General features: G+C 45.8%; 1 protein-coding gene and 1 long non-coding RNA gene across 2 annotated transcripts in view; one reads left to right on the top strand and one right to left on the bottom strand.

Annotated features, from left to right (window-relative positions):
- TMEM145 (transmembrane protein 145) overlaps window positions 1-24,589 on the bottom strand; it is a 325,900-nt gene that overhangs the window by 40,534 nt on the left and 260,777 nt on the right. The window contains exons 10-12 of the mRNA XM_085615577.1: window positions 2,719-2,797; window positions 1,867-1,960; window positions 687-859 (exon numbers count right to left, since the gene is read on the bottom strand). Coding sequence (XP_085471703.1) covers window positions 687-859; window positions 1,867-1,960; window positions 2,719-2,797 — 346 coding nt within the window. The remainder of the gene's footprint in view (window positions 1-686; window positions 860-1,866; window positions 1,961-2,718; window positions 2,798-24,589) is intronic.
- LOC146808762 (uncharacterized) lies at window positions 20,025-24,485 on the top strand. Its single transcript, XR_014966251.1, has 2 exons — window positions 20,025-20,067; window positions 24,205-24,485. It is a non-coding gene; the product is annotated as an uncharacterized LOC146808762 (long non-coding RNA).

Raw genomic sequence — 24,589 nt, forward strand, 5'->3', positions numbered from 1 at the left:
GCACCCAAACGTGTCCTCCCATCACCTGAGGGGATCAGTGGGAGGCCAGCCGTGGTGCTGCCTCTGGAAGCTGCTACAGCTTCAAAGAGCTGCTTCGCACACAGCACAGCTATGAACTGAGACATTTTTAGATTCCAGGTTTTAGCTTATCCTACAAGATGTGGCATTTATGCTGCTGTGATTGAGAGCTCAACCCGACATCCAAATGTATGAGTTTCACTCAAAATGTTTGAGGATTGAGGTCTTGCCTAATGGTTTTACAGGCCATGATGTGAACTATTTCAAAACATTAATTCGATGATGATGCCCTCACACTGGTTCATAAAGGATTTATCTTCACTGTGAAAAGTATAATTCATATATACATGCACAAACACAACCATAGACCCACACCCACACACACACACACAACCACCCCCACACACAGACACACATCTTCCAGTCTCTACTCTCTCCTACTATGCACTTCTAAGAGGCCTTCCAGTGGCAGGGAGGAAGAGGGAAGCTTTAGAAAGGGAAGAAATACTTCTAGACTATACCACAAAGATAGAAGAGGTACTCCCCACCAAAGCAGTGGAGTAGGGACTGCAGGGAAATCAGATAAGAAGCACTCAGGCACTGACATGATGAGAGAGTTTCTCGTCCTGACCAGACAGCCCCCAATCCCCTGTTGCCCCACCACATACCAGAGCGTGTAAGCAGCAAAAAAGGGTACGTAGAAGGCCTGTTTCTCTGGGTACTGCTTCAGCGTGATGAGGATGGCGTAGCAGAACCAGATGTAGGCGATGAACTGCAGGGCAATATTGCCATATCCTGCAGGGGACTCGTAGGTGTACAGCACCTGTGCTGGGTCAAAAAACTGTCCCGGGGCAGAAACCCAAGAGACAGGGGCAAGGGCAAAAGAAGCGGGGAACAGTAGAGGGGGAAAATGGGGAGTAGGAGAGAGAAGGAGAAAGAAACAGAAACGGGAGCATGAAGATACAATTAATATTAACAATGTATTTATTTTTCGTGTGTGGTACTACATTTTTATAATTACTTAGTACTTTAATTAACAGGTGTTCCTAGAAGCAATACAATGATATTCAATTTATGAACCTTATTTTGATAAGGGGCTGAGTCAGCCCTGAAGAAAAATGTATACCTATGATCTGAGACTTACAATTAAGATTACCAGTAGACGCCATGACATTAGGGACACCCTTTTCTAAGTTTGGATTTTCCTTTAGTAACTATTGCAACCTGAGATTTGTATTCCTGGTTCACGTCATCTATACCACCAACACTAACACACCTTAAAAAAATGTAAATAATCATTGGCAATGCCAAAAAGGTCTGTCTTTAAAGGAATATTGTATGGTATTGTGAAGCATTACAAGTAAAAAGCATGGCAATGATTATGAATTTGTGTGGAAGCATAGACTGCAGCATAACATTGGTGTATTTTAAAAGGTCAGGTGTCAATTGCACTTTCAAACCAGACCTAAAAATCCATGTAGGTTAATGATTACCCTCCTCCCATCTGTGCTTAACGTTCAAGCTCAGCCGGCTGGATAAATAAACAAAATGATCACAGCTTCAGGGAGAGCTGGCACTTTTTGTGTGAAAGCATACAACTTCTGCCCAATTGAAACATGTACTCCTAGCTCCCAACATGTGGGCGGAGCCACAGCCCCTCTCTAGTGATGCTCACTTAATTGTATGGCAACAGCTGCGCTGCCCAGCCAGACCATAATAATACAGAAGTCAAGGGTGCAACATTGTAACCCTGTTGACAGGGATTAATCTGGTAACCCATGGTTACATAGAGATTCCCTCTAACTCACTGAGATCTTGCCACTAACATAGATAGATACCCTTCCTCACCTGGGCCTCGTGAATGAACAGCACTGTGTGCGTCATGGTGTACAGCGTCATGTAGACCGACAGCTTGATGGAGCCCATGCGGCTGATGCGTCCCCTGTTGGAGGAGAGACAGCGGATCAAAAAGGATTCTACTTACATAGAAGGAGACAAAACCTGGTAGCAAGATCAAAGGAACAATGGAGGGAGAGAAGACAAAGAGTTTAAAGAAAGGAAATCGGAAGATAGAGTTTAAGGATCCAGGGGACTCTGACCCTTGTGAGGGACAGAGTGTGATCATAGGGAACAGAGAGTAATCAGGGGCAGTGCAAGCTTCACTCACACAGAGGTACAGCAGAGGCAGCAGTGCAAGCTTCCTCACACGGAGGTACGGCAGAGGCAGCAGCAGTGCAAGCTTCCATCATATGCAACAAACAGGTACACAGTGGCAGGTGCAGTGCAAGTTTCATCAAACAGAGGTACAGCAGAGGCAGCAGTGCAAGCTTCCCTTGTACACAAAGAGGTACAGAGCATTGCAAGCTTCCTCATACAGAGGTATAGCAGAGGCAGCAGCAGCGCAAGCTTCCTCACACAGAGGTGTATCAGAGGCAGCAGCAGTGTAAGCTTCCCTCGTAAACAAAGATGTACAGCAGAGGCAGGAGCAGTGCAAGCTTCCTCCCACAGAGCTACAGCAGAGGCAGCATTGGTGCAGGCCTCCCTCATACACAAAGATGTACAGCAGAGGCAGGAGCAGTGCAGGCTTGCTCACACAGAGGTACAACAGAGGCAGCAGTGCAAGCTTACCTTGTACACAAAGAAGTACAGAGCAGTGCATGCTTTCCCCACTCACAGAAGAGGTACATGTCTCTTCCTTACCTGGTGACAGTGAATCCTTTGCCCAAAAGAATCAGCATCAGCAAAAACATGAGGAAACTGGATGAGAACAGGAGCTTCGCTGTGAGTAGAAAAGCAACAGGGATTCAACAATCAGATTAAAAAGGTAGAAAGGTGTCGTGAGCAGTCGTGTATGGGGAGATGAACATGGGTAGTATGCACTGCAATACACTGGTTACTACCTACACTGGCATACGGCTTAGAAATATAGCACGGTCGGGAAATTGACATTTTTAATGAGCTCCAGACTAAGGTGTACAATCTCCCAAAAGCCGCATCACCTGCACAGATCCGCTTGGAATTCAGCCTCCAGAACCAGAAATACCAGAGAAAAACCATTTTCGTGAAACTGTGTTGGAAATTTTGCTCCTTCCTCAGAACCCGGATCCCTGAACAATTTATGCTGTGCAGAAATAAAGGCCCAGTTCGATCAGAAATCATCCAACACATGGGGCGAATACTTGAGATCAGCTCTGGTGGAATTAGAAATTCACGAGGCATGGAACAGCAAGGTGGAAAGGGAAGCATTTACCAGAGTGTGCAATGTCACTGCAAAGAAACTGCCCATTTTGGAAGACAAAAAACATTAGTTAAATGTCGACATGCCTGGTCGGTAATAAATTCTTACTCAAAATTCAAACCTCAAGCTTATTTAGCAGCACACTTCCAACTTGAACTAAAAAAGAGGTTTATGCTGTACCGATTAGGAGAACATGACTCTAAGGACTTGTTACCAACTTGGAAAGGCAAACATCAAGACGAAAACTATCGCTTATGCGGATGCCATAAAGAATCCATATGCCACCTGATGTGCATCTGCCCTATTGTTCAAGACGCAAGAATGATTCTCTTAAAACCGATTTTAAATGAACTAAATATTCGTACCTGCAGGCAGGCTGTAAACTGCTGGATGGGGGGCTCATCAAACATTCTAATCTGCTGAGGGGTAAAGCTACTCACATTGATTGGTAACCTCCTTCGAAAAGTGGACACTAATTAAGCAAATAAGGTTATAAACGGGACTGTAAATTTGCACTAACACTGTACAATTCAACAATGAATTCATCTATTGGAAAAACACTGTATTTTTCACTTTTGTAATTGGCAGATTTTATATATTTTATTGTGTGCTTTATTGTGGTGAAAGACCAAATAAAGGACTTTTGGGCACATGCATCAACCATTTTTGCAAGCGCAAACGTTGCGATTCACAAAAATCGTCAGTTTGAGCCCGCAAAAAGGGCATTTGCGATGCATTAAGGTTCAAAGCACTCAATAATTTGCGATTTCTCAAACTGCGATTGCATTTAAGGAAACGCAATTTGCGATGCCTTAAATGCAATGCAAGAACCACTTTAGAATAGCGATTTCGCTAATAGGGGGTGCAAATTACCATGAAGTTGAACTTGATGGTAATTTGCAAAAACTTTGAAGAATGCACTTTAGTGCATTGTTCAAAGTTTCATGTTGCGCACACACATGCCCTTGGGGCATGCGTGTGTGCAACATGGGTGCACATCACTATTTCAGGGGTGCAACAGGGTGTCATTTTGACACCCTTGCACCCTTGAAATTGCATGCGCAATTTGCGAGTACCTATTGGTATTCGCAAATTGTGCACGCAATCGCCCATTCATTCCCTTGGACCTGCAGGCCCATAGGAATGAATGGGGAGCCATTCCTTAATTGCGACTCGCAATTTGCGAGTCGCAATTAAGGAATATGTAGGAATCTACATGCATAGGCATTTGCGCTTCCTTATTTGAGAATCCTTATTTTTCGCTAATATGGAATCGCAAAAGGCATGTTTGATGCATGTTCCTGTAAATTCACTCACTCACTGGTGATGGTGAGCATAGGCACTGCATACTGCACCAGAGCATGTGCACTATGTGCTGCATGCTGTACTAGACAGGAGGCGCTGAGTAGACAGGAGGCGCTGAGTATGTGCTGCATGCTGCACTAGACAGGAGGCGCTGAGTATGTGCTGCATGCTGCACTAGACAGGAGGCGCTGAGTATGTGCTGCATGCTGCACATGAAACCGCTGGTGAAAGTGCGCTCTACAAATACTTTTAAACTCAAACTCAAACTGAGTATGTGCTGCATGCTGCACTAGACAGGAGGCGCTGAGTATGTGCTGCATGCTGCACTAGACAGGAGGCGCTGAGTATGTGCTGCATGCTGTACTAGACAGAAGGTACTGAGTATGTGCTGCATGCTGCACTAGACAGGAGGCGCTGAGTATGTACTGCATGCTGCACTAGACAGGAGGCGCTGAGTATGTGCTGCATGCTGCACTAGACAGGAGGCGCTGAGTATGTGCTGCATGCTGCACTAGACAGGAGGCGTTGAGTATGTGCTGCATGCTGCACTAGACAGGAGGCGTTGAGTATGTGCTGCATGCTGCACTAGACAGGAGGCGTTGAGTATGTGCTGCATGCTGTACTAGACAGGAGGCGCTGAGTATGTGCTGCATGCTGCACTAGACAGGAGGCGCTGAGTATGTGCTGCATGCTGCACTAGACAGGAGGCGCTGAGTATGTGCTGCATGCTGCACTAGACAGGAGGCACTGAGTATGTGCTGCATGCTGCACTAGACTGGAGGTGCTGAGTATGTGCTGCATGCTGCACTAGACAGGAGGCGCCGAGTATGTGCAGCATGCTGCACTAGACAGGAGGCTCTGAGTATGTGCTGCATGCTGCACTAGACAGGAGGCGCTGAGTATGTGCTGCATGCTACACTAGACAGGAGGCGCTGAGTATGTGCTGCATGCTACACTAGACAGGAGGCGCTGAGTATGTGCTGTATGCTGCACTAGACAGGAGGTGCTGAGTATGTGCTGCATGCTGCACTAGACAGGAGGCGCTGAGTATGTGCTGCATGCTGCACTAGACAGGAGGCGCTGAGTATGTGCAGCATTCTGCACTAGACAGGAGGCGCTGAGTATGTGCTGCATGCTGCACTAGACAGGAGGCGCTGAGTATGTGCTGCATGCTGCACTAGGCAGGAGGCGCTGAATATGTGCTGCATGCTGCACTAGACAGGAGGTGCTGAGTATGTGCTGCATACTGCACTAGACAGGAGGCGCTGAGTATGCGCTGCATGCTGCACTAGACAGGAGGCGCTGAGTATGTGCTGCATGCTGCACTAGACAGGAGGCGCTGAGTATGTGCTGCATACTGCACTAGACAGGAGGCGCTGAGTATGCGCTGCATGCTGCACTAGACAGGAGGCGCTGAGTATGTGCTGCATGCTGCACTAGACAGGAGGTGCTGAGTATGTGCTGCATACTGCACTAGACAGGAGGCGCTGAGTATGCGCTGCATGATGCACTAGACAGGAGGCGCTGAGTATGTGCTGCATGCTGCACTAGACAGGAGGTGCAGAGTATGTGCTGCATACTGCACTAGACAGGAGGCGCTGAGTATGCGCTGCATGATGCACTAGACAGGAGGCGCTGAGTATGTGCTGCATGCTGCACTAGACAGGAGGTGCTGAGTATGTGCTGCATACTGCACTAGACAGGAGGCGCTGAGTATGCGCTGCATGCTGCACTAGACAGGAGGCACTGAGTATGTGCTGCATGCTGCACTAGACAGGAGGCGCTGAGTAGGCATTGTATGTAGGAAAGAAGGATCTTTCTGACATGGCTGCCCCTACTTTTTGCCTGGTGTCAGTGTGTTCTGACTGTAGTTCACTGGGATCCTGCTAACCAGGACCACAGTGTCAGTGCTCTCTCCCCTAAATTGGTTTAGTAAGTGCTTTGTACACCCCACAATTGGCATACTGGCGTACCTTTGTAAGTCCCTAGAATATGGTACTAAGGTACCCAGGGCATTGGTACACCCTGGGTCTCGCATGGGCTGCAGCATGTATTGTGCCACCCATGAGAGACCACTCAAACTGTGTCTGCAGAGCTGCCATTGCAGCCGGCGTGAAATAGTGCATGCACCCTTCACTTTAGAAATAAGATTTCCTTTATATCCCTGTCACTGCACTTAAACCCAGAGGATCCCTGCAAATCCCGGACTCCATTCTCTTGGCTTTGTAAGTGCGGGGAAGCCATTTTAAGGTAAGTAGTGGACACTGACAAACTCTATATGTCCAACTACATAATGGCTTCACCTAACCTGGGCATGTTTGGTATCAAACATGTTGGAACTATGCAACTACACATATTCTGGTGTTAGTTACATGATACCATGTACTGGGGGCTCTTTAGAGGGCCCCCATGTCTACCTGTGTAGCCTTGCAGGGTCTGCCTGCAGTCCAGTGCTGCCGCGGACCCCAGCCACTGTTCTGCCCCCTTGCTGATGAGCCTAACGCAGGCAAGGAATTTCCTGTAGAAGAGAGGTGCAGCCACATCTCCTTTAGAAATAGGTGTCTCCCGGCTAGAGTGGGGGTGCCCTGCACGCCTCCAGACTACTTTAAAGGGCATATTGGCACACTCCTTGCATAAACCTGTGCCCTCGTCCAGGAGACCTTGGCTCCCACTCTGCCGCAAAATCACACAAATGATGGGGGAGTGACCCCTCCCCCCCCCCTGTCCAGATCATCCCCAGAAAAAGGTGCCCAGAGCTCTGCCAGGTGGCCACTTGATTCTGCCATCTTGGAACCAAGATAAGCAGAGGCCCCTAGGAGCATCTGACAGGTCAGTCCACCTGAGTAGCATCATTGACCCCCTCCGATAAGTGGATCATTGCAGAAGCTGTCCAATCCCCTTCCTGGGCTACCTAAGGGATCCCCTGAGGTTGGTACCCTAGATTCGTCTGGACCAAGGATTCTGCTGTAAACTCATCTTCTGGATCATCCACAAGACTCTTCTGCTGCTGGACACTGGACTCTGCTGTTGGGCTGGGCTGGACCCAAGACAAGACTGCTTCTAGTAGGAAGGATCCTACTGCAACTTTGTCTCCGTGCTTTGCAACCATCCTGCAACATCCTTGGCTGTGCATCCTCCAGAGTCACAAAGACTCTGTGTGCATTAAGGACAGCTGGAAGAAATCTCCCTTGGAGGGAAGGAGTCACTCCTCTGCAACCACAGGCACTTCAATGACGACAACCGGCCTGTGAATCCCCCTGTTCCACAGACTCTTCAAGTCTCTACAACACAGGTGGTGGTTTGGTGACTCCAGAGGTCTGAACTGTCTTCTGTACAATTTGGAAGGCTCCAATCCCTCATGGAGCTGCAGGAACTGAATCCCTATGCACCATATCTTTTTGCCATTACTAAGGCTTTTTGGCCCTTCAGTCTGAAGGTCTTCGAGCTCCAAGAAGCCCCAGACTCAAGAATCACTGTGCTGCAGAAGCAACATCTTCACTGCATTTTCTGCGGCGTGGGCCTCCATCATTGTTGTGCTGCTGAGGCCTCCCTGCGACTCACTGTGCCTGCTGCCAGAGAGTCTCTTCGGGGGCTTCCATCAATTCTTGCTGGCTCGCCTGCTTGCTGGATTTTGGCCCTAACTTACCTGTGGTGGGTGAGTTCCCTAGACCTTGCTGGTCTTACTTTCTGCAACTCTTCCTGCAACACATCTTCTGCATTTGCCAAGGCTTGTTGGTGGCCCTGCTGGCCACTGACCCTCCTGCAATTCGTCGACCGTCATGGGACGGCTCGTGGATTGCTCCATCATCGCCTGGTCTCCACAGCTGCAATTCCAAGACCTCGATACTACCGTGAAGTGCGTATGTGTGCTATTACCAGGGAGACCCGCTTTGCAAATCCCCTGATCGGACGTGGCACAAGGTGGAGGTTGTGAACACCCGCAGGCAGTTCTGAGGAGGAGGGTGTAACTTCAGACTAAGACGTGTGGAGGGATGGCGGCAGGACCGCCTTTATAAGTCGTATGAATCCTTGTGTAGCAAGGGGTTGCTGATTAGTCCTTCCTAACCATTGCTATTTGGTTAATGGTGGTATTACGGGTGAGTCAGCAGAGACAGCTGCTAGTGAAAGACAAGTCTACGGGGAGAGCCTGATCCTGTGCTTTCCTCTGAGTGGCCCATACTGGCAGGCTGATGACAAGCAGGTGCAGCAATTCACACCTGCTGAGCTCATATTGTGGGTACCACTGCGTGGAACTGGCTCCATCACTACCTGCTGAGAAGAGACATCACCTCGCACAAAGAACCTATCTGCGCTGCAGAGGAACAATAAACACTGAAAGAAGCCAGACTAAACCGGTTTTGAAACCCAGGCAGGAGATTTATACCTACAAGAGTCATCTTTCATATTAAATGTTTTGCATTCATATCGACATTAACAGGTGTGTACACACAAATCTTTAACTGTGTTTTGTTCACGTTTAGATTGATCATAGCTATTGCAGGCCTGCATTTGAAAGGGGCTAACATCTAGTTCTCATCATGTTTCATATCACATGTGTATTTCTTTATTTCTAGGAGAACCTAACTCCACATTTACGAATATAACGTGTCCTGGTTATTGTGAAACGTTTGCCTTTACTGGATAACTGAAGAACGTTTCAATCCATTGTAACAAGTGCGCCTGCAGAGCTCAGGCTGTCCAACGGGCCTCATTGTTTTTGTGAAACGTTTGCCTTTACAGGATAACTGAAGAACGTTTCAATTCATTGTAACAAGTGCGCCTGCAGAGCTCAGGCTGTCCAACGGGCCTCATTGTTTTTGTGAAACGTTTGCCTTTACAGGATAACTGAAGAACGTTTCAATTCATTGTAACAAGTGCGCCTGCAGAGCACAGGCTGTCCAATGGGCCTCATTGTTTTTGTGAAACGTTTGCCTTTACTGGGTAACTGAAGAACGTTTCAATTCATTGTAACAAGTGCGCCTGCAGAGCTCAGGCTGTCCAATGGGCCTCATTGTTTTTGTGAAACGTTTGCCTTTACAGGATAACTGAAGAACGTTTCAATTCATTGTAACAAGTGCGCCTGCAGAGCACCGGCTGTCCAACGGGCCTCATTGTTTTTGTGAAACGTTTGCCTTTACTGGGTAACTGAAGAACGTTTCAATTCATTGTAACAAGTGCGCCTGCAGAGCTCAGGCTGTCCAACGGGCCTCATTGTTTTTGTGAAACGTTTGCCTTTACTGGGTAACTGAAGAACGTTTCAATTCATTGTAACAAGTGCGCCTGCAGAGCTCAGGCTGTCCAACGGGCCTCATTGTTTTTGTGAAACGTTTGCCTTTACTGGATAACTGAAGAACGTTTCAATTCATTGTAACAAGTGCGCCTGCAGAGCTCAGGCTGTCCAACGGGCCTCATTAAGTTGCAGATAACTGTGCGTTTGAAGGAAGTGTGGAGAAGCCTCATTGTGAACGATCCTGAGAAAATAACGAGTGTAGATTATCTCTGTGTTTCGTAACCTGATTGGAGCGTTCATGGGAACCTTGTGCAGGTGAATCAAATGTTAGAATTGTGTGATTTATGTTCGCACAAAGTAGACAATAATCAGAACTATTCAGACCTTTCCACAGACATATTCCATACACGAGTGGGGTGCTCTCTATGGGAGAACTGATTTACTTAACTATTCCTCTGAGACAACTTTATATTAATGTGCCTTCTTGTTTATCTGACTTTTATTGATTTTGAACTTTCTATCAATTCATGCATTCATTTATTGATTACTGACTGATAGTAACTTGATGAATTTGTGAAGATTTTAACCTTTAATAAACCTTTAATGGTTTTGAAAACGCAAACGTCTGTCTTCCTTGTGGAGTCAGAATGTGCCTCATGTTATGTAAATGTATTGATTTGACAACTAGCCTCAGTTGTGTATTCCAATTAATCAGATGGTGCTCTATAGGCCCTAGATTTTCACAAAGAAAAGAGCTACAACACTGTATGAAAGCGTCTCTCGAACGTCCCCACTTTGTTCCAGTTTGAGCAGGTTCAGTGCCTGAGGATAAGAGCCACTGTGTTCCAGGACAGGTATCACCAATAGCCAGTCTCCCGAAGGGAAGGGCCATTGCGTGGCTTCCGAAAGCCTTGATGGAAGAAGATGTGGGTCTGTCAGTGACTCTAGGAGATGCCATCCTGCTTAGAGGGGAACAGAGAGAGCCTAGTCCTGCAGGAGTCTGCCTGCCCATGGGAGAGAGTACAACCACTGAGTCAACTGTGAGGCATGTCCCAGAGATGGGAGTGCACAGAAGACTCATGAAGTGCCCAAAGCACCCCAGATCTCCTTGTCCAATGACCGAGCCAAGTCTGAATTAGGAGAGCTCATGTATGACTTGCCAGTGGCAACCACGAAGTCTGCGTGAATTGGAGAAAACTGTGAAAAGACGCAGACATCTTGTGCTGACTCTACCTTCACTGCACTTTAGCAATTACAATAGCGCCTCTGACCGAAGGAGGAAGATCCTTCCACAGCACCCTCTGGAGCAAACAGCTGGAGGTACCTTCAGAGCTCCATGCCATGTGGCTGACTGCGGAGAGATGGATGTGGGGTTGCCCGAACAAGCCAGGTAAGAGCGAAAGTGCACCACTTGACCGGTCCACTACCATACCTTCACTTGACAGTCCAGCATGCCCACCACATCAGGTAATTCCATGCATCTGAAAGAAATGGACTGTGAGCTTGGAAAACAGAGTTTGGTGGGACAGTTCATTGGACATTGCTATCCCAGCCCAAGAACTGAATAGCCAATTGCTATGGACTGACATACAGGTCACTAGGAAGATCCTGCACTCCAAAACAGTAACCAGGATGCACCTGAGCTTTAATCGTGCTTACTCCCATGGTTTCATTCTGTAGAGAACTCTGTGGACCCACTGTGCACTCCTGAAGAGTTATGTACTATATTAAGTTCTGTCATTATCAAAATACTTATCTTTTTCCAAAAAGACAGCATTTGGCTGGACATGACATTATTCACCTATGTCACCAGCCTGTCCCCCTCCCCAACATTACCGCCATGTGAAGCCTGTGACTGCTCGCCCTCACTGCCCTGAGAGTTAAGTGTACCACAATCTCCATGTGAAGCCTGTGACTACTCGCTGCCCTGAGTATTAAGTGTAACACAATTTCCATGAGAAGCCTGTGACTGCTCACCCTCGCTGCTCTGAGTGTTAAGTGTACCACAATCTCCATGAGAAGTCTGTGACTGCTCACCCTCGCTGCTCTGAGTGTTAAGTGTACCACAATCTCCATGAGAAGCCTGTGACTGCTCACCCTCGCTGCTCTGAGTGTTAAGTGTACCACAATCTCCATGAGAAGCCTGTGACTGCTCACCCTCGCTGCTCTGATTGTTAAGTGTACCACAATCTCCATGAGAAGCCTGTGACTATTCACCCTTGCTGCTCTGAGTGTTAAGTGTACCACAATCTCCATGAGAAGCCTGTGACTGCTCGCCCTCACTGCCCTTGAGAGTTAAGTGTACCACAATCTCCATGAGAAGCCTGTGACTATTCACCCTTGCTGCTCTGAGTGTTAAGTGTACCACAATCTCCATGAGAAGCCTGTGACTGCTCGCCCTCACTGCCCTTGAGAGTTAAGTGTACCACAATCTCCATGAGAAGCCTGTGACTATTCTCCCTCGCTGCTCTGAGTGTTAAGTGTACCACAATCTCCATGAGAAGCCTGTGACTGCTCGCCCTCACTGTCCTGTCTATATTCTTCTTTGGTCACGTAATACCTTAAGATATACAGTGATTGCGTATTTTATGGAGCTAAAGCAGAACCAACTACATGTTAACCCATGCCTCTCCATGATTTTAACATGTCAACTAGCAAGGCAGCTAGTTCATTCCTTATCCTACCAATAACAAAGATATGATTCTGAAACAATATCCCTCTGCTCACCAAAAAGGTTTAACATGCCTATTTGTAAAACTGCTGTGGCTGAGACCTTTCTAATGGCATGCTTCACGGATGATACTCACTCATCAGAAGTAACAAAGCTGTGTATTCCTTTGACTCGCCAGACCATCAGATCTGGTGATAGGCAGAGGTCAGATCAAGGGCTGTAAAAATACTTGCGTCCTCAACGTTTGTGATCATGACTTAGATGTTGGCTAGAGGAAGATCATCTAGCATAGCACATCAATCCACAAATCAACACATTACCTGACATTTACATAGGGATTAAGCACCACTACGATGGGGATCAAACATTTTGTTGTCTGTACACGCTCAATGACCCCTGTGACAGTCTTTTAGTGCTTCTGATAGCACTTCTTCACCTCTATTGTAGCCCTACTGGATGTTGAAGAATTTATGAATTATTGGGACAGTCACTCCCTCAATGTATGTGATGGGCCAATCAGTTTTTAGAGCCCATTTGGTCATCAATTACCTCTGGGGAAAACCAAGTTCCCCTGTCTCCTCTCCAAACTTCCTCCATCTCACTGTAAGTAGCTCCAATTGTACTAACATAATTCTGCTGAGGCCAGCCTAGAATAGGGGGCATTCTTTTTAGTCATGTGCACTTAGCTGCTTGTATCTTCTCTAAATCTTCCTGAAACCGCCTCATATTGTAGCAGAAACCTTTGATGGCACAGCAATTGATGTTATTGGTTACGATAATGTGGAATTAGAGTTCAAAGGTAGGAAAGCTGAAGTTAAACTCTATATAGCGGGCACAGGTGTGAATGTACTTGGGTGGAGGGATCAGTGGAAACTAGGAATCATACTAAACCCCAGGAATAGTAAACCAGTCCTTATCATATCAGACAAAAGTAGTGAGGAAACCATTATTAACCAATTTCCTAAAGTTTTTTCTGACAAACCTGGTAAACTAACAGGTTTTTCTCATGCGATAAAAATAAAGAGAGGGAAAATTCCTGTGAGACAAAAATTAAGGAACATTCCTATCAACATCAGACAAGAATTGAAAGCTATGTTGGAGGACCTGGTCAAAGAAAACATAATTGAAGAGGTAGAGTCTTCAGAATGGGTTTCTCCCATAGTTTTGGCGAGAAAAGGGATCAATCTTTGAGGCTGTGTGTGGATTTAAGAGCTTTAAATGCCAATGTGATAGCTGATTGCCACCCACTTCCCAGCATAAATGGGCTTGTGAGCATGTTAGAAGGAGCTGCTGTGTTTTCTACTCTGGATCTTAGATCCGCCTATCACCAGATAGAGTTGACAGATGTTTCTAGACATTGTATTGCTTTTATTACACCATTGGGTTTATACCAATTCAAGAGGATGCCCTTTGGTTTAATATTAGCAGCATCAGAGTTTCAAAGGGCTATGTACCACATATTCAAAGACTGTGATACTTTTACAAAATGTTTCCAAGATGACATACTTATATTTTCAAAATATCATCAAGAACATTTCACTCATCTGGAGCAAGTCTGCAAAAAATTGGAGGACCATGGGTTGACATTGAAGAAAATCAAGTGTAAGTTAATCCGCACTTCTGTAGAATATTTGGGTCACACTTTGTCAGGAGAAGGTGTTGTTCCAAACAAATCGTTGGTCGATGCCATAGTGAAAGCTCCTGCACCAGATTCCAGAGAGAAATTACTTTCATTTGCAGAAATGTGCGAATATTATAGTAAATTTATTAAGAATTTTGCAAAAAAGATGGAACCATTGCGTCTGTTGAGCAGAAAAGATGTAAGGTTTGAGTGGTCTGATAAACAAGAAAATACATTTCAGCAAATCAAAAATGATATTCTGGAGGCGTCTACTCTCTCAAAACATTTTGTATGGGTAAGGAATGTATAATTACTATGGATGCCAGCATGTATGGTTTAGGAGGAGTGTTATCTCAGAGGTGTGGAAAAGAAGAATGGAATGTAGCGTTTGCATCTAGGACACTTAATGAAGCGTAGAGGAAATATGTCTGATTGAGAAGGAACTACTTGGTTGTGTGTGGGCCATCGAACATTTCCGTAATTATGTTTGGGGAAGTAATTTTTTACTTAGGACTGATCACAAACTACTTGTTCATATTCTGTCACTTGGTGGTGGTAGGAATGCCACTGCTCGCAATGCCAGGTTGATGTCTAGACTACAGGAGTATAGTTTTAAAGTAGAGTATGTACCTGGGAAAAATAATGTCATAGCGGATTGTTTTTCCAGATTACCTTGCAATGATGAAGAAGGAAGTTTGGACAAACCTCAAGAAGACATAATTGCTACTATTAGTGATGTTGTAGAGGAAACCTTTGAAGGTATTGAGGAAAAAACCTGGTCTGATATTTGCAAGGAAAATGAATTATGGAACAAAGGGAAAGATTATGTTATGACAGGTTGGCAAAGGAAAGACCTTTTATTGCCTGAAGTTCTACCTTTCTTTAAGGTTGTAGATTAATTGGAATTAGAAGGAGACTTACTATTCAAGAGTAGTAAATGTATTCTTCCTGTAGGAATGCAGGAGATTATTCTTCAATTAGCGCATAAACAACATTTTGGTATGTCTATGAAAAGATTAGTTAGGTCTAACGTTTGGTGGCCTGGTTTAGACAGGATGGTTGATCGAGTGATAAGAGAATGTGAAGATTGTGTGAATAGTGAGAGAGGTCTCGGAGTGATTCCTGCACCTTTAAAACCTGTGGATTGGCCAGAAGTTCCTTGGCAGAAAGTTGCCATGGATATCTCAGGACCTTTCCATTTTTTGCCACAAGATGCGAGGTTTGCTCTTGTGGTTATTGACTATCATTCGAAGTGGCCTGAGGTGAAATTTGTTAGTCACATTACCACTGATGTGGTCATAGAGTTTCTTAAGGAAATATTTGCGAGAGAAGGGTACCCTGAAGTATTTATTACTGACAATGGTGTTCACTTTAATCCAAAGAGATGCAGGATTTTCTGGTGCATTGTAATATTTACCATTTGACCACTGCCTTATATGAACCTCAAGGGAATGGTCAAGTAGAAAGATTTAATCGAGTTTTGAAAGAATGGATAACTGCAGCACGCAAGTGTGGTGGTGAATGGAAAAATGTTTTAAGGGAGAAAATTTGGATGTGTCGTACTACTCCTCACACCATCACCGAAGTAAGTTTATTTGTTTTTATTTAATCTATCATTAAATTAAACGCCCCCACCCCCCATGTGTACCCCCCAAGTCATGCCGGCCGCGACTGTGTGCCTTTATGTTTTTGAATTATTGCTGCTTTGTCAAATTGCAGAGGACAGGTCAGTTGTAAATGCGAAGTGGAGAGCAGACATTACACGTTTTGAGTCAGGCTGATGCAGTCAAGGATTGCTAATGTACTCTGGGGATAGGAGGAGAAACACGCATTTAGGGTCTAGTACGGTACTTGCTCGGGCTCACCCACTTCACAAAGCAGGGTATCGTCCCTGACATGATGTCCCCTAGCTAGGAGATGCTTATAAGGTCCCATTCTTTCAGTGCAGGTCCATACGGTGCTGCGTGAATGGGGAATTGAGGTGGGGCACTCTTGGCATATCATATCTCTTTATATTGGGGATGCGTTGTTTTATCTTAGAAAGCTTAGTACATTGGTGATGGCATTAATTAGAGCTCCTTCGTGAGCTTGGCAAAGTGTCTGGCCTCCAAATTAACAAACGAAAGTCCTTGCTGACTTGTGTGCCAGGGAAAAGTTGCCTGACCTGGGGTTGAAATTGAAGGTGGAGAAGTTATATCTTGGTGTTATGGTGGCCCATACGTATAAGAAACAGCCACAGTATAATATTGAAAGGGTCACTGGCGCACTGCTGGTCTCTGTCCGTTTTAGGTACATGCTACCAATCATTGATGGGTAGAGTTACGGACTGCAAGATGGTGTTTTTGCCTCACAATGCTTGTACGTGATTCAAAATTCACTGTGTCCCCTGCACACAGGGGTGTTCCGACAGTTAAGTTCCCTTCTTACCAGGCCTATCTGGGCGGGAAAGTGGACTAGAGTAGTGCACCGGACATTGATGAGGGGATCTGAGTATGGTGGACTTAGTGTGTCGAATTTGGAATGCTATTATTATGCTTCTCACAGCAGCATGCTGCGAAATGGATGGATGAGGGGGGCAATTGGGAGAAGGACCTGCTAGTGGGGTTGGTGGAAGGGAACATGCTCCCTGGGTTCCAGGGTGGCCCGAGAGAGCACCCTAAGTGGTGCGACAGACAGCAGCGGTGTGGCATAGGGTGGTGTCGGTGTTGTTAAAGAGTGCTGCAGTGGTACACATCGTGAAGCAGCCCCTTCCACGTATCGCAGTTGTGAGAGTCCTCTGACGTAGGAATGCTGGTCCAACCTGAATTTTACTTTGGCATGTGATGGACGGCAGGAAATGTGTGTGTGTGTGTCTGGTATTTTTTAACTGAAAATAACCTCTGGGACTTAGTAACCCAACAGTGGTCTGTTTGTTAGATGTTAGGTGGCTTCAGCACTTGCTTTTAAAAGTTTTGCAACCTGGTATTCCACAGTTAGAGTTGCTTGCAACGAGATGGGTGTTTCCCTTCTGTGTATGTTTCAGTCGATTCAGCTGGGTCAACTTTTACGAGCAATTTTGTAACACCGTCCACTCGCTTTCCATTCACACAAAAACTCACCTTAAATGATTCCTGCAGGGCAGATGCATTGGTATGCTTACTGTACTCCCGCGCTTGGCTGGCATTTTCCATGTGTTTCGCCCTCACTTCCCAGGCTCGTCAATTACAGAAACCTTGCACTGAATTAATTTCTATTTCAAGTTTGGATTTTTATAGGATTTTGGTGGTCCTCGGAAACATATATTTTAGGGGAGCTGTTTAGAAACAACTTTGAATTGTATTTGTGCTTTCATGATTGACTGATTTAGTACATAAGCATGAGCGCTTTTTCTGCAAACCGTTTTTAGGCGCTGGAATGTATTAATGTTACACTACCACTCCCGGGCACTGCCGCTGCACCCCAGTTAATGTTTCTGTATGCAGCACGACGAGATAGTAAAATGTACATTAAAGATTCCAATAGTTATAACAAGTAAAGGCTAGGTCTAGTTTAACGCCTACTACAGTTAGTTAATATAAGTAGAAAACTCATAAGACCAGGGGAATGCCTTCCACCGAGCAGCGAAATTGTACAGTCCTTTCTGGCTACGCGGGGTGGCGTTAGTTGTGTGCATTGCTGTATAGATTTGAATAATGGCTTCACATTTACAAACACGCAAATACGCCTGTGATGTATAATTTAGTGAGAACGGCTTGTTTCATGTGTATGCTTAAATAATATTTAATGCATTAAACATCCACACATTTAGCTCGCTGTCTACATAGTGCCTCTTCTAATTACTGAAGTGATAGAAACTGTTTCACTCTTGTTCGCACCCTGCCGAGGATGACTTAATGCGGGGCATGCTGAACACATGTATCTTCCGCGGGACACCGAGGGCTGCTCTATCCATGTCGCCTTCTCTGTCTGCGCCACTTATCCAGGCCATCCAGCCCAGAGCTCGGGATCTCTACCCTGTCACTTCTGGTTAAAGGCCTGGCTGCAAATGAAAGGAGTCTGGTCCCCCTAAGTGAAAGTGACAGCCCCTGCTCCTGCAGAGCTCAGCCCTGGTTGGACACGAGTGTGGGCACCTCATATCCTTGCTAATTTAAGAACTATTTTGAGCACAGCCTGCAGCACTTCTGGGATAGTGTCACACTCTCAAATTTGCTTGAAAATGCACCATTTGCCTACTCTTTTTTCAAAATGTTCTTGAGGGAGAACCCCCCGTACCCCCGTAGGTTGTTCAGGCTCGCTCGCCGCAGTGAAGTACGACAATTGTTTTACGCCCTTCACCACTTTCAAATGTCACCAGCCGCCACTGGGTATGATAAGAAATGGAGAGTTAAAAGTCCCAATTTTTGTGTAGGAGATTGGGTCAGAATCCGTCTGCCTGGGATTATTTCCAAAGGTATGCCCAGATTTGGAAAACCCACCAGAGTAGTAAAAGTGGATTTGAACAGTGTGGTTACACAGGATGGTAAAGTTTGGAATGTTAGGCGTGTTGCAAGATGCAATAGTTTTAAAAATGTTAATGTGCATTTGAAGCATTTGAACCATTCCCATGACCAGAATGAGGAATTTGCAAATGAAGTTGTAATTGGTGATCACACAAGCCACGTTATTCGAACTGAGTCTGTAGCATCTAGAGTCAAAGATACCTGCTGAGTGAGACGTGTTCCTCATAAATTCAATGATTTTACAGTTTATTGATTTCTGTTTTAGAGGAGATGTGTTATAATCCCCATGTACCTCTATTTTATTACTATTCAAATGTGTTGCACTGTTGCTAGGCTGTATGTAGAATCTGGAATGCCTTCTTAGTCAGTTTACTTCGGCTGAACCTTTAGGCAAGACGTTGGATGCTGTGCTGCATTAAAAGACACATTTTATGTCTATATATCTACTTGTGTCTGCATCGTATTTCTACAGTTCCTGCTCAACATCATAGAGGCTCACAACATCTATGCCAGTTTTTCTGGTAGCCACAAGGATTATTAGGAAAAGAGTAAAGCCAATGCTCAATTTTGGTAGGTTATCTACCATTCCAAGACATTTTTATTTGTTTATGCTAAGCATTTTATATAACAAGCACCACAAAGCTAAATTGGTTGAGGGTGCTGAGTTGCTTTAAGACACTTCTGATGGAGCCACTGATTTACAATGGATTGATTTTCAGTTTTTTTCTGATTTCAGGAAGATGCTGGAGTTAGACTTTGCGTTGTGGTCATTTCTCCACAGGCATTAATCTCCTCCTGAGGAATCCCTGCCTGCTTGGGTGTTGCAGCTTGTTTTAGATACCTTGAGGAGACTCAGATCAGTTTAGTGGATGGGCCTGGCTGGGGTGATTTCTTGATTTTTAGGTATGTTGGTGCCAGGCTGTAGTGTGGGGTATTTACAGAACCTTGTAGCATCATGTGACGCTGTGTAGAATGTTTGGGTCATAATGATGGTCTCCTTGGAAACTGGGTCCGCGCTGCTTTGAGTGTAGGGCAGTTAGCAATTGAGGAGCCCAGCAGCCGGTTCTAATAATTGCCTAGTCGCTAATAAAGTGTTATTACTCCCTTTAGTGTGGCGTCTTCACTACACTTTTGTGGCAACGATTTTACGACACATGCTGCGATTCCTGTTCACCTTCGTTGCTCCATCCTGACTTCGGACTGTGTACTGCCTTGTTGCAGAGGTTCCAACGTTGGATTTCCTCCTTCCGGCTAGATGCGCACTGTGGTCATGTGAGGAAGGGAAACCTTATAGTTGTGGCTGTTAAATTCTATTACAGGCCCGGAGGCTTCGGATTATGCTTTCTCTTTCTATTTATTGCCACTCACAGCAGCCAATGAAAACGTTTTATTGTGTAAATAAACTACATTTCCCATGATGCATATTTTGCACATCACATCCTGAAAGACCTTATAAGAGCCACCATAACCGGAAATCCGCCTCTTTCTTTGCTGCTTACGTAGAAAGTTAAGTGATCAATGATTTATTTCACTATTATGCTTTATAAGGTTTACATAACGCATGCGTTGCAATTTTGATGGTTTGATGTGTTTCTCGAGTGCGCGCGTGTACCGCGCTGTGCTCATTATATTTCCCTCATTGGGTTATCCCTTATTAGCCGCGATCGTGCTATGCATTTATTTTCTTAGAGTGCGACTCGCGCTGGGTGCTATAATTGAGGCGCGACTCGCACTGGGGGTATTATTCACTCCTTTAGGCCAGCGCGATCATGCGCTATGGTTTGGCCTCGGGCGCTCCGCTGATTGCGCTGACAAGCGCTCATTGTATTCTGACGGTGGACGTCCCGAGGGTGAAAAACTGTGCTTTTTCAAGGCTCTGGGGTACCGCCCTGCCGTCGGCAGTGCCCAGCGCCCTCAACTAACTCTACAGCCCCCCCCCCTAATAGCCGGTGTGTTGTTCTTGGAGAGCATTGCAGATTCAACGTGCGTAGCCCAATTGGGCTATTTTCTAGTAGGATTGGGCTATGCACATCGTTTCTTCCCCAGAATTGTTCCGAAGCTCATTAGCTCGGCAAAAGTTGCACTGGAGACACCCTGCTTACGCCTGAGGGGGCTCCAAGAAATATCTGGCCTTGGAGTGAGCACAAACTCCTTAGAACTTGTCTCTTGGCTCTCCCTACGCCCTTTGGGCTATAAGAACTCTTATACAGCTTTGCTGAGGAGCTAGGTACTCTTATTTATCTGTTTGTGGGTTGGCTCCCCCTGCTACGCCTCTACCCTATCGATTGTGTTTAAATCCTACCTAACAATGGATGAGTGGGTCAGTTATGAGGATGATAATTTATATAAGAAGGAAGTGTCTACCCATTCCTTGGAGGATAATATTGTGGAAGCCCTAGATGCTACCGTCCAGGAGTCCGTCAATAAGGCCGTTAAAAAAGCAGTCCCTGGGACTGTGCAGACCTGATGTTCCGGACAAGGTTGCGGAGACCCTGGACATAGACACAAGCCTCCTTACATTCCTCAAGAGGTTCGCCAAGGACCCAAACAAAGGTATTGATCGGGCCTGGCAGGGTTGTCAGGACAAACTCCTGGACGTGGCAGGCCCTCTTCCTAAGATTCTAGAAATGGCCCTGGAGGCGCAAAACTCGGGCACTGCGGTGGACCCGGATGTACTGGCAGGGTGGACCCAAAGGGCCATATGGCTACTTGGCAATGCGAATTGCGCCCTATCTACAGAAAGACGCAAGTCACTCCTTATGCGAATGGACTCCAATCTCACTGAATTGGCGGCAGCGGAACCGGGCCCCTTGGCTGAGGGCAATCTCTTCGGAGAACGCTTTGTCAAGGATGTCTCCAAGTATGTGGGCACGTTCACCATGCTGGATAAGGCCCAGTCTGGCATCAAGCGAGTCTTTCAAGCTGGCCTTTTCTGAAAGGCCATGAGAGGCAGAGGACGCTTGCCAGGCCGTCAATTCTCCCAAGGTCCTCAACGAGAAGACTACAGAAGGGGCCGCGGAGAGTGGGATTCCACTCGCGGAGGAACCTTCCATCCGACCAGACAATGCTTCAACTAATGGCGTTTCCACAGAGGTGGCCAATGTGGAGGCTTTCAAGCCCTAGACTCTGCAGGTACGTGCCCGACAGTTTTCTAATACCATTGGAGGTGTCGCACTCAGTTTTTTCTATCACAATTGGTATCGAATTTCTCAGGATGCGTGGATTTTGCAGACGATTCTGGGGTTCCACTTAGATTTTTATCAGACTCCCCATCAGGACAAAAGACCCAGTCAGCTTTCTTTTTCCCAACTAGAATGCGATTTTATCGATTCCAAACTAGAAGAATTGCTGCAGAAACACGTGATAGCGTATTGCAACGAGGGCCCTTGCGGCTTCTGCAGCAATATTTTCTTAGTGCAGAAGAAGGGCGGAGGTGACAGGTTAGTTTTGAATTTGAAGGAGTTCAATCAGTTTATGACTTACAAGAACTTCAAGATGGAGGGCATCCATCTCATGGCGGATCTTCTCAAAGAAGGAGACTGGATGGTCCGGCTGGACCTGAAGGACACCTATCTGTCAATACCCATCTTTCCTCCTCATCGCCGTTTCCTCCAATTCCAATGGCGGAACCGATGGTTCGAATATTTGGTCCTTCCTTTCGGGCTCTCCTCAGCCCCATGGTGCTTCACCAAGGTGATGAAACCAGTAATAGCTCACCTACGAGAGCAAGGTGTTCGCATGATAGTTTATTTAGACAACATACTCATCATGGCACAATCTCCCATGCTAGCTGTTCAACACTTACAACTGACCATAGCCACTTTGCAAAATCTAGGGTTCGTGATCCACGAAGCCAAATCAGCTCTGGCTCCCTCTCAAACTATGGACTTCCTAGGGTTCGTCATAGATTCTCGGTCAACACAATTGAGTCTTCCCCGCTCCAAACTGAAAATCATCAGGAAGGAGGTCACTGCGTTGTTATCCAAACAGACAGTCTCACTGAGAGTACTTGCCAGGATCGTGGGTCTTCTGGCCTCATCCATTCAAGCAATCTTTCAGGGCCCTCTCCATTATTGGGCCCTTCTAAGGTTAAAGATACGGCATCTTCAAAAAGGTCTGTCTTTCACGGATGTTGTTCCCCTCTCTCAGGAGGCAAGAGAAGAGATACAGTGGTGGTTAAGTCACGTAGAGGCGTGGAACGGCAGGGCCATTTTTTTGTCTCTCAACCAGAGGTAGTTATAGAATTCGACGCCAGCCGCTGGGACTGGGGTGCGTGTTGCGGAGATATCTTTACAGGCAGGCAATGGTCCCTGCGCGAACTCGATCTTCACATCAACTGTCTGGAGCTCTTAGCGGGATCGTTCACGATCCGGACTCTATCTCCCAGACGTCTCTCATATTGCATTCTTCTTCGGATGGACAACTTCTCGGCGGTACGGTACATCAACAAACTGGGAGCCATGAGGTCCCATCTGCTTGCGGAAATAGCAAAGGAATTTTGGCACGACTGTCTAAATCATCAGATAACGGTAATTGTCGAGTATATCCCGGGGCAATCGAACATTGTAGTGGACTGGAACTCCCGGCATCTCAGGGATTACAGCGATTGGCAACTCCAACCCCAGATAGTCCAATGGTTGCAAGCGATCTGGGGCAGTTGCGAGATCGACCTATTTGCGTCCAGACTGAATCTGCAAATGGAGAGGTTCTTCAGCTGGAGACCAGATCCGTTAGCTCTGGCGACCATTGTCAGGTGGACCGCAAACCAATGGGTATGCATCCAGTAATTTGCAAACTATTAAAAGGTATTAGGGTAGCGAATCCTCCTAAACCTAAGTATTCCTATCTGTGGGATGTTTCTCTACTTCTTTCCTTATTTGACAAATGGCCTCATGACGACCCAGAAACAACTATTGTGTAAGTTAGCTATGCGTTTATGCTTATCTGCTTGTCAGCGGTCCTCCAATGTCAAAGCTCTGGACCTTACAGGTAGAGTATTTAATCCGGAAGGAGTTTCCTTTAACATTACAGCCAGAACAAAAACTTTGTCAAGAAGCATTGAGTATCATGCTTTCCCTGGTAATGCAAAACTATGTGTCGTTCAATGTCTAAAAGCTTATGAACAATGTACAAGATTTATACGACCTGATGGTGTGGTTCAATTGTTAATTGCTCTGCAAAAGCCTTATAAACCAGTCTCTGTGGCTTCTATAGCCAGATGGCTAAAGGATATCATGAAAGAGGTGGCTATTGATACCCAGGTGTACGGTGCGGATTCTGTGCGTGGTGCTATGGCCTCCAAGACCTTTATGTTGGGTTCCACTGTCCAAGATATCATGCGATCTGCTGATTTGGTTCTCTGAATCAACTTTTAAACATTTTTATTATAAACCGGTGGGTGATATAGCTTCAGTTGTGTTTGATAAGCGTTAAACTAGCATAATCCGAAGCCTCCGGTCCTGTAATAGAATAACAAATTAGCTAGCATTCGCGCCAAGACTTTTCAATTCTATTAAGGCCACGGAGGCGAGAATTATCCCACCCGGTTATATTACAAGAAATGTAATATTCACCCACCCGTATGTATTTATATTCTGTCTAAGCAGAAGTTACAAGATTTTTCCTGTGCTTCATTACTTCCAGGTTCTGAGAAGAAGATGGATTAGGAGTACTTCTGGTTAAGGAGACGTCACTTTCCAGTTGGTTCAGTTCTTCCACGTTGGCGGATGTTTTGGACTTAAGTTATTGTAATTGGACTTTTACTGTTCGAGCAAAGAAAGAGGAGGATTTGCGGTTAAGGTGGCTCTTATAGGGTCTTTCAGGATGTGATGTGCAAAATATGCATCATGGGAAATGTAGTTTATTTACACAATAAATCGTTTTCATTGGCTGCTGTGAGTGGCAATAAATAGAAAGAGAAAGCATAATCCTCGCCTCCGTGTCCTTAATAGAATTGAAAATTCTTTGCGCGAATGCTAGCTAATTTTTTATTCTGCAAATGCCTTCCTGTATTTTGTTTAAACGCTTG

The sequence above is a fragment of the Triturus cristatus genome, chromosome 7 (genome assembly GCF_964204655.1).
Source record: "Triturus cristatus chromosome 7, aTriCri1.1, whole genome shotgun sequence".
Lineage (NCBI taxonomy): Eukaryota > Metazoa > Chordata > Amphibia > Caudata > Salamandridae > Triturus > Triturus cristatus.